The 11,218-nt window shown below is 35.9% G+C and overlaps 1 protein-coding gene across 2 annotated transcripts; it reads right to left on the bottom strand.

The window, feature by feature from the left end:
* Positions 1–6,703: 6,703 nt before the first annotated feature.
* Positions 6,704–11,170, bottom strand: LOC134335557 (uncharacterized protein C2orf81). Of its 2 annotated transcripts, none has more exons than XM_063018112.1 (4): positions 11,129–11,170; positions 9,220–9,456; positions 8,217–8,411; positions 6,704–6,958 (listed from the first exon to the last, which is right to left on the bottom strand). In XM_063018112.1, the coding sequence occupies exons 2-4, from the start codon at positions 9,451–9,453 to the stop codon at positions 6,722–6,724; spliced, it is 666 nt and encodes a 221-aa protein (XP_062874182.1). In that variant the 5' UTR covers positions 9,454–9,456; positions 11,129–11,170; the 3' UTR covers positions 6,704–6,721. The 2 variants fall into 2 exon arrangements, with proteins under 2 accessions (XP_062874182.1, XP_062874181.1); XM_063018111.1 differs by lacking the exon at positions 11,129–11,170 and adding an exon at positions 11,000–11,094.
* Between the last annotated feature and the right edge of the window lie 48 nt (positions 11,171–11,218).

Genomic DNA, 11,218 nt, shown 5'->3' with positions numbered 1-11,218 from the left:
TTAGTTTGGACCATATATTTGGACCACGATTTTAAGGCTGCAGGGTCCTGTATTTAACTTGGTGATAACAGCTTAAGAAAGGTTCTCTTTTCATTTTCCTCCCTGTGTGCAAAGTAAGATTGGTGGTGGTATTTGTTTTGGAATAAAAACATGCTTAACCTTGTGATTAATTGGAATTTCATAGCCCAACAAAGTGCCCAACCTTACTAATGCTTACACTGATCAGCCATAACATTAAAACCACCTCCTTGTTTCTACACTTACTGTCCATGTTATCAGCTCCACTTACCATATAGAAGCACTTTGTAGTTCTACAATTACTGACTGTAGTCCATCTGTTTCTCTGCATGCTTTGTTAGCCCCCTATCTTGCTGTTCTCTAATGGTCAGGACCCCCACAGGACCACCACAGAGCAGGTATTATTTAGGTGGTGGATGATTCTCAGCACTGCAGTGACACTGACATGGTGGTGGTGTGTTAGTGTGTGTTGTGCTGGTATGAGTGGATCAGACACAGCAGCGCTGCTGGAGTTTTTAAATACCGTGTCCTCTCACTGTCCACTCTATTAGACACTCCTACCTAGTTGGTCCACCTTGAAGATGTAAAGTCAGAGACGATCGCTCATCTATTGCTGCTGTTTGAGTCGGTCATCTTCTAGACCTTCATCAGTGGTCACAGGATGCTGCCTATGGGGCGCTGTTGCCTAGATATATTTTTGGTTGGTGGACTATTCTCAGTCCAGCGGTGACAGTAAGGTGTTTAAACACTCCAGCAGTGCTGCTGTGTCTGATCCACTCTTACCAGCACAACACAAACTAACACACCACCACCATGTCAGTGTCACTGCAGTGCTGAGAATGATCCACCACCTAAATAATACCTGCTCTGTGGTGGTCCTGTGGGGGTCCTGATCATTGAAGAACAGGGTGAAAGGGGGCTAACAAAGCATGCAGAGAAACAGATGGACTACAGTCAGTAATTGTAGAACTACAAAGTGCTCCTATTTGTTCAGTGGAGCTGATAAAGTGGACAGTGAGTGTAGAAACATGGAGGTGGTTTTAATGTTATGGTTGATCAGTGTATTTGTTGGAATTAAAGTAAATACACCAAATGAGGGACCAGCTTCATATCAGTGTCCATAGTTTTAAATTGTGTTAGGTTTTGATCTGGTGTCCACATACTTTTGGATATTTAGAGTTGATATTTGTTCCTACACACGACTGTAAGGGGTCGCAAGGTCACCGATCCATATGGAGACATAAATAAAACCCACATTTTACAACTAGAGAGTCAATTTTAAAACATCTGTGGCAACTTCCCCCTTAAACTGTTACTGGAAATTCTGCTGGATTTGTGTGTATTTTCCCCCACATCACACAATTTCTCCATGGCAACCACAATTGCAAGTCTCCTGTTTACGTGACTTTGACGAAAATTCAGCCTATAGCCAGGTCCTATAAAATCACGGGACCATCTCAGAAAATATGCACCCTAACCACTAGAAAGTATGAACTTTACTCGTTTGTGCCAAGGAAAAGAGTCGAATGGGAATACGTCATACAGCATGACACTTTACTCAAGCCAGGCGCTTGCATTGTGCTGCTTTAACTCTCTGTCTGTCTGAGTTTAGAGGAAAAGCACGTTGAAGACTTGGACAGTAAAATCAGCCTGCCAGACATCTCTGGAGAGTCGCAATACTGTATGTGGAATGGCTGAAAAACCTACAGTTACAAAGTCAACTGTGAAACAAGCAGAAAGATTGGTTTCATGGCAAATGGTCAAAAAGTGTAATTAATTGCCACTTAAAACACACTTTCATTATTAAAGCAAATTTAAAATAAAATGTAAAATCAGGGAGCTGGCATGTGTTAGCATGGCAGAGCAAAGCCTTGGTATTTGTACACAAATCAAGGCAGCTGAGAAACTGCAGTGGCGCCATTGTTGGCCTACATTATTAAGGTGTGGGTATGCTGCTTCAACATTTAATCAAATAAGCAACTTCTTTCAGCTATGTGTACATTACCCACTGATTTTTTTTAAAATAATAAAAATAGAAATAACCAGCTGGTTCAACATAAAACTACCACAGGTTTTACATGCTACGTAGAATTTAGATTCTGCAGAGAAAAGCATTAAGCCCACTTATCTAACAACATTTAATTCATAGTAAATGTATGTATGTACTGCTCTAGACAATTCCCAATTGTTTCCTTTTATGTTAATGTTCTTAATGCTTTAAAGCACACTGGCATGTTCACAATAGCACGGTCATAACAAGAAGAAACACTAGCTGGCATAACTTAAAGATAAATTTGTTGAGTATAGCATCTAATTACTTTTGTAGATACAGTGGTACCTTGAAACTCAAGGTCTATTGGGTCTGGCAGTGGTGTTGAGTTTAAAGGTCTTGAGTTTCAATGATTTTTTTTCCTGTTATGATGTATGGGAAACCCTTTTAATGTGTTCCATGGTCCCGTAAAACTGCATATATTTTATTATATTTTTATTTATATATATATATATATATATATATATATATATATATATATATATATATTAGGGCTGTCAAACGATTAAAATTTTTAATCGCGATTAATCTCAGAATTTCGTATAGTTAATCGCGATTAATCGCATTAAAAAAAATCTGTGTAAATGTTATAGAAAACAAGGTTTTTTAAGTGAAATGTTACAATTAAAATGGTGAACACATTTTATGCTAAATGTACTGATGTTAAAAACTGCTGGGACAAGAGAAAACTGTAAGGGAGTTTTATTCACTCACATACTAGGCAGTAATACTATCCAATGGTTTGATGGACGTTTCTACACGAAGTGAGTGTGTTTTGACCCTTTGGGGCTTCCATAGTTCATGGACAACGTGCTTGACTCAGCTGTCCGGTATTCTTTACCGTAACAGAATAAGTTAATAAAGTGTTCTGCTCCCGACAACTTGTGAATATAGCGTGTATTCATTTCTTTATTATGCAAGTGCAGATGCTACGACGCTCTTTTACATTTTGTTAACAAACCGCAAATGAAAAACGGTGACATGTCCGACATTAAAACGTTTGTTCTACCAGTCAAGTCTCAACATGAAATAGAATTTGCGTTAATGGCACTATTTATCTTAATCGCGTTAAATTGAGATTGCGTTAATGCGTTATTATCGCGTTAACTTCGACAGCCCTAATATATATATATATATATATATATATATATATACAGTATATATATACAGTATATATATACAGTATATATATACTGTATATATATATTTTTTTTTTATATATGTAGTTTTTTTAACTGCATATATTTTATTATATTTTTATTCTGTTATATTTATATATATATATATATATATATATATATATATATATATATATATATATATATATATATATACATATATATATATATATATATATATATATATATATATATATATATATATATATATAAACTGCATATATTTTATTCATTTATAGTTAAATACCTACATGCTGTGTTGAGCTATGTTATTATGATTTTGGCATCAGTTAATACTAAGCCACTTAGTCACACAAACTAGCCACTTAGTGGCATAGCCAGCAGTAAGTTGTTATGCCATGTATCATGCGCAAAGTGTGTCATGGTGAATGCACATATGCTGGCTTTGCCACTTAACTGTACACATGGTTTGAACACATTATATAATATTATATTCATATATTCAATATTCATATCAATTATATGAACATTATACACCGATCAGCCATAAGATTAAAACCACCTCCTTGTTTCTACACACATTGTCCATTTTATCGGCTTTACTTACCATATAGAAGCACTTTGTAGTTCTACAATTACTGACTGTAGTCCATCTGTTTCTCTGCATGCTTTGTTAGCCCCCTTTCATGCTGTTCTTCAATGGTCAGGACTCTCCCAGGACCAGTACAGAGTAGATATTATTTGGGTGGTGGATCATTCTCAGCAATGCAGTGACACTGACATGGTGGTGGTGTGTTAGTGTGTGTTGTGCTGGTATGAGTGGATAAGAAACAGCAGCGCTGCTGGAGTTTTTGGGTACCGCTGTATTTTATTAGTTCTTTTGGTTACATTGTTCAGTTTTAATAAAGCATCAGTTTTGTTTACTGTATTATTTGTGTAAATTAAATAATGACTTCAGAATTTATTGGTATTAGACATAAATATTTTATATTTTTATATAAAATATAAACCACTTTATAACCAGTTCAGACATTTTATTTTGCGTTAAAAGTCAGGAAAATAACGTGGGCCAGGGAGGAAGGCTTTGGCTGGTTAAGTGTAGCTAGTCTCACATGATCATCTCTAATCAGATTACACATGTATAGACAGTCTTTGCATCAGTTGGCTGTGTTTTGCACTAAATTCTGGCTATGCTGTCATTTGTCTAAGCTAACATTCTAATGTGGCATGTTATCTAGTTCAGTTTTAACCATGCTAGCTTACATCCCTGGTTATAGCACATCATATAAGTAAGGATGCTTTTTAAAAATGCAATAAAAACTGATAAATGTAGCTTCTTAACACAGTTTACATGATAAATAATTACTAATTACTAATAAAAGTTGATGTGGGATTCGTTACGTGTAATTACATCATACCAGCAGGCATTTGGCGCCATCTGGTGTCAGTTTCTATAAAAACGACTATAGCTAAATCCAAAAGTTCTACTCTTCGTGTACACTGCGTGTAAAGTCTTCCTATTTCTTTTCAGCCACTGCCATTCCTAACAGCTGTATAAATCAATTATATTAAATAAATGATATGTTTTCAACATTGTAGCAAAGCTCCTTTCATGTTCCATTCACTGGTGTAAAGTGGAAAACAACAGTTTAAGCTGTGCTTCTCTTTTGATTGTCATATAATTAATTTGTCTCATTAACAGTGCTTCCAAATGTTCAGCGGCAAGCTTTAAAGCGAGCGTCAAAGAGGTGAATCTGCGAAGCATGCAATGATCAAGGTAGCTCAGCACCAAGGTAAGTGGCACTGGCTCACTCCATAGGAAACAAACAATGCCACAGTCCGTGGTATTTTGCCACATATTACGTAAATACAGCATAATAACCAATTAATTATGCTTTTGATCTGCACAGTGATCGCTGTGAGTCTGGCAATATGGCAAGTATCATTATCAGGATAAATAATTTACCAATATGAAATTTTGAGCATATTGTAGAAATCATCAATCTTTCGAATTGTTTTTCATTCCAAAGAGGGTGTAATTGTTCTGTTTTTATTAGACTTTTATAACCTACTGATCATAACCTTTTATATCCTACATGTTGCTTCGAAATTGGATAACTCTGAAAATTAAAAATGCAGTTATTTTAATGTTATTCCTACTTGGCATGTTCATGTTGTAGAAAGAAACATTTTTGCTTTACTATGCTAACATACCAAAATGTTTTAAACCTGAGTTAAACACCCAAAACTGCCAAAAAAAGTAAACCTAAATAATTTTCAATAGTAGATTGACCTAAAAAGGTTAAGTTCATTATTGATGACTGAAATCTAATGTTATATAAACTGAAATTTAGTAAGCTTACAGGGCATTTTAACTCATTTAGGTAGCGACAGAAATAATTTATTAAAAAAATGATACATATTAAAACTATTTCTTACAAGCGCCACGTCCCTCAACCGGTATTAAATGCCAAAGTAAAAAGAGTCTGTGTCTTCAGCACTGTATTAAAAACACCTGATTGTGCAGTCCTAATCTAGGAAGGCAAGTTGTTCCATAACATCGGAGCAGGTGGTACTGCAAAGGCTTGATCACCTCTGCTCTTGAGCTTTGACCTTGATGTTTCCAATAGCATTAGTTTACCAGACCTTGGGTTTTCAGAGGAATCTGAATTTGCAAATGTTCTGCAAGGTGTGATGGTGCCACCCCATTTACGGCCTTAAAAATCTATAATAATACCTTAAAATCAATCCTAAATTTCACTGGAAGCCAATGAAGGGAAGCTAGGACTGGCATTATTGAATCACTTTTCCTTCTCCCGGTTAAAAGACAGGCTGTTGAAAGCTCAGTAATCTGAGCTTATGTATGCTAAAATCAGCTAATGCCACTAGCTAGTTATTTGAAACTACTAACTAGTTTACTTATGAATTATAAAACAATAAAGGACATTTATACTTAAAACACTACTATGGCTTTATTAGCACCACCAGCACCGCACAAAATCCACTCACCTTTAAACGATTTCCTCTCCTCTTCAGTCACACCTATGCCAGGTTAAATTATGTTGGTTGATTTTAAACACAGGTCCTTTCAGTTTCAAATTAAAGGGTCAATGTTGAACAGATTTTGTTTCAGGTTTTATAATAAATAAAATCATAAATGACATTGGTAAATGACCCATAAAAACTGAAAACTTTACTTAAAAAATATAAACATTGTTATATAGTCCTTATACAATAAACATTGTTATATAGTCCTACAGTAAAATCTTTTTACTGTTTTGTTCAGTAAAACAATTTCTTTGGAATTCTCAAATTCTCTCTTTGTTTAGCTTTTCTTCTTAATTAACCCAGCTTGCATAAAATCCTGATGCTGCAACTAAAAGATATCTGTAGTCAAGATAGCATCCTCAATAACTATTCATTGAAAGTGATAAATAAGTAGTTTCATGTTCTCTAAAAAGCATGCATTGTTGCTCTTGAATAACTGTGACACCTGTTAGAAATTAATGTGCTTCTATTTAGTCAGTATGTCTGGTACTGTGATATATTTTGGTGTAAACTTTATCCCGCCTGGTGAAGGGCTCTGGGGTGGATGTGGTTTTCTTTCCAGTTCCAACTTTGCATGAGAAGCTGGTATTAGTTTTACAGTCCTGCCACTTCGTTTTTTCCCCACTGTATTCTTCTTTGGCTGGGATTTCTGCTTTTGTTGTAGATCTTTAACGTTTGCTTCTGGTTTATCAGACGTAACCTCCTGTATAAATGATAAATATTATATGCATTACTGGAAAGTTGTAATCCATTCAGTAGTCACATTTGTCACTGAGCACTAATACTAAATCTGATCATCAACTGTAAACAGCATACTTAAAATATCTGAATTGAGAAGTCATATTATTTTTGTTACAAATGTTAAAATGTTATAAAATAAAAGATTTGTCCTATGTAATAAATATTAACCACTGCTGATAGTGTACTAATTTGGCATAATATTTGGTGTGCTTTTTGATAGGGATGTCTCAATCCTGTTCTTTCTCACAGTAATCAAGCTGATGCTTCAAATTTAGTTTATTTGCTTGTGTAGATCTGCATTTTGTGAGTAAAAATCACACATAAACAGTGAAATGCCAGTGTAGCAATTTGATTTTTGATTGTTGATTGTTTTTAGCACAGCCATTGTCTTAATCTTTGGATTAAAATAAATGTAGCAAATGTATGACTATAATGTGCAATTTGCAACCAGGAAAATTCTAAGTAAAAGTATCAATAAACAAATCTTTGGCCTCTGAGGTGGCGCAGCGGTAAAAACACGCTGGAACCAGAGCTTGGATCTCGAATACATCGTATCGAATCTCAGCTCTGCCTGCCGGCTAAGGCTGAGCGGCCACATGAACAACGATTGGCCTGTTGTTCAGATATGGGTGGTACTAAGCCGGATGGGGTCTCTCTCCCATGACTGGTGCGATTACGATGGCTGATTGATGGCGCCTGCACAGAGATGAGAAAAAGAGTGCTCTCAGGGTGTGTCCTCTCCGTACACAATGCTAAGCTGCACTGCACTCGTCAAAGTGTAGGTGATAAGATGCATACGGCATGCTGCCCATGTGTCGGAGGGGGCGTGGGTTAGCTTCGTTCTCCTCAATCAGAGCAGGGATCGGCATTGGTGGAGAGGAAGCATGACGCAATCGGGCAATTGGACGTGCTAAAGGGAGAAAAAGGGAAGAAAATGCATAAAGAAAATAATAAATAAATAAATAAACAAATCACTGACATGATTTGAATGCTCTCTCTGTGTTTAAATGAATGGTGGTAAAACAGACGATAAATAATAATTGTTACAAGGAAATCACAAATTTTGTATTTTTCCACTTCCTTTTCCTTTAAAATGACACTTTTGGGGCAGCACAGTGGCACTATTGGTAGAGTGGGTGATGCACAGCAACGTTGGTCCTTTGGTTTTTGCAGTTATATATAAACATAGTCATTGATTTGTCATGGTTAAATTTGGTTACCTGTGAAAAGTTTAAGACTCTTATAACTGGCACACAGCCTTCAGCCCAAGCATCTATAGTTGAAGGTGAAGGTTCTGTATCCTCCCGCAAAGCTGAGATGGTGTCTGCACTATCCCCTTCATCACGACTTAGGTACTGCAACTTTATTACCTGGATCATGGAATTCCTTGCCCAGTCCATGCAGAACGGTATTAGCTGAAAAATTCAGAGTAAAAGTTAAGGCTTATATGAAAAAAACTTAACACCCCCTTTTAAGGTAACAAAGAACTGCCCATTATATTGTTTATTAGCTGAATTTTACACATTGGACAAAATAAAAAGACAGAATATGCAGAGGTTATGGCAAATGTATATTTTCCAAATTTCAATCAGTTCAGTTCAGCAAATAAATGGAAAGTGTGCCCCAAAATTTTCATAAAATATGTTACTGTACCTTGCTTTGACTTATCCATGTTTGGACACCCTTGTTTAAATGTTTAGGACTATACACATCATCAAACAACATTTCTGGAAAAATTGTGTTGCTTTGCAAAAATTTTACATAAATCTGAGATCTGTTAACTATATAACTATAAAAGAAAATTAGGACGGGGTCAAAATATGTGTGAAAGGATTATAGAATATTTAAGTTACACAATAAGCAGGTGAATTGTTAAAGGTGATGGAATCATGATTGGGTATAAAGAAGGATCCACCAAAGGTTCAGTCTTTGAAACAATGAAATTCTTTCTTCGCATATCCCAGCTTGTTTGGAAGCTGGGGTCAGAGTGCAGACCCAGCCATCGTACAGCGCCCCTGGAGCAGACAGGGTTAAGGGCCTTGCTCAAGGACCCAACAGTGGCTGCATAACAGAGGCTGGATTTGAACCGCCAATCTTCCGGTTGAAGTCCCAGGTTGGGAAATCAGTTTTTGGAATTGTTACAGAAATAAAATAGGAATAAAGGGTTAAATTAACCTTCACAGAGCAGGTAGGGGTTATGATTCCACTACTGAGACACATTACCTGTTTCTTAAAGTGCAATTTATAACACTTTTCCATCACACAGTTCATGAGTTCATCCAGGATATCTGCCACAATCTCCTCGCCCTCCTCCCGAGATAAAATACATGACCACTCATACTCTGTGAAGCAGCCAGGGACAGTGTGCACCTCGTTGACGGCTATAGAGGGAGGTGGAGGCTGGGCAGGCATGGAACTTCCTTTTTCAGCTTGGTTCTTGGATGTAATGTGTGACATTTCCTAAAAGGGATTATAAATCTGGGTTAAGTATGTGATTTTACCCAGCCTCTGACTGAATTACAAATGCAACTACTGTGTGCCATTTAAAAACAAGACTAAATTTTACAATAATGAACCTGTTTTATGGTTGAATATTGCTAACCTGCACTGTTATACAATGCTTTGTCAAATCCTTAACTTTTGATTGGTTAAAAGATTGTAAATAATGTTACATTCAGGTTCTCCTCAGATGTTCCTACTTTACATGTTAAAAGTTTACATGTATTTAAACTGATTTCAAATGTGTGTGCATGTGTGAGTAGCTACATGTAATCAAAAAATTCTTTTTGACATGTGCAATATTGCATTGATGTAGCTGAAAAGAAATTAAATACCTATAGGGATTGAATCAACGTTGCTCTGCAACTTTATGGGGTAAAAGCCAACATTGTAAAACCCTAAAATTCTTTATTAATTTTGTGACTGACAATGTTGTAAACTTTGTTGGAAACATGTCCCCTAAACTTAAAATCTTTGAAGCTCGAAGCCCTTTGTCGAAAACTTGAAACCCTTAAACTCAACATTTCCCTTAAACTTGACGTGTGCGCGACTGCTGCTTTGTTCAGCGCTTGGCTTGAGCGGTGTGGTAAAACGTCATCAAAGTGCAAATATGAGACGAGTTTGCATTTGTGTGGAATAATCGTCAAATCCACTCTGAAAGCTCCACATGTGTTGGTGTTTAGCTGGATTTTTCTCCTGTTTCACTTTTAAACTTGTGTTATAGTTCTGGGTGCTCAGAAATGGTAAGAGAGTCTAAAACGCTTATTGTTAAAAAGAGCTTAACGTGACTTAATGTATTAAAAGAACGACACAGGAACTCTGAACTTCTCTTAGTTATTACTGTTCATAAGTTTTCTCCATTAATGAAATTCCTCGCTCGTTGTTTTAGTACAATGTCACGTTAAGCTTTTAGCACCGCCACTTTATAAGAAATAACGGTAAAACTATTTTGCTGCTTCTCATGTGAATGCACCTTTACTAAACGGAGTACGGTATTCCAAGTTCAAGCATCTCCACGATTAAGAAGCATAAGGAAACAATAAAGAAGTAAAGATAAAGTGCAGGTTTTATTGATTTTTAACTGTTTTTAATTGTATTTCAGTGTTTGTATATTATATTTGTGTTATTTTCAGTGTTTAAGTGTCAAAAACAACCCCAATATTTTACATTAGCCTAAAATATGTGCAGTTCCACGGGGCCATGGAACGCATTAACAGGTTTCCCATACATCCTTATGGGAAAAAATACTTTAAAACTCAACACCTTTTAAACTCCAATTGGCGTCGAGTTTCGAGGTACCACTGTATTTCAGTTGAATTAAAAACATAATAAAATACAGTTTATTTATAAAAAATAGCAATAAAAAATAGTCGGACTGAAGTTTTAAAAACCAAACCAAAATTCCATTCCAAACAGATAATAATCCGAAGATCATTGTAGAAAAGCTAAAGCATAGATAATTCTAATAGGTAAATAACTTAATAAAGGCAGTACATTCACTTACGCGTGGCTGTAACTTCACACAGTAATTGTGATCTTTAAATTAAACAATTAATCATATTTTACTTTCCTCATTAATAATAAATCTGTATTTTTGCTATGTCTACATACGGTATAAAGTCAGCTTGTTTACATTTCATGTCTTACTAGCGGCGTCGAAGCTGTTGCTAGGAAACGTGCTCTTCTAGACACTGGATACGGCCCCACAATGGCTTAATCCTAA

The sequence above is a fragment of the Trichomycterus rosablanca genome, chromosome 21 (genome assembly GCF_030014385.1).
Source record: "Trichomycterus rosablanca isolate fTriRos1 chromosome 21, fTriRos1.hap1, whole genome shotgun sequence".
NCBI classification, from domain to species: domain Eukaryota; kingdom Metazoa; phylum Chordata; class Actinopteri; order Siluriformes; family Trichomycteridae; genus Trichomycterus; species Trichomycterus rosablanca.
This window is presented reverse-complemented; position numbering and strand designations above follow the sequence as displayed.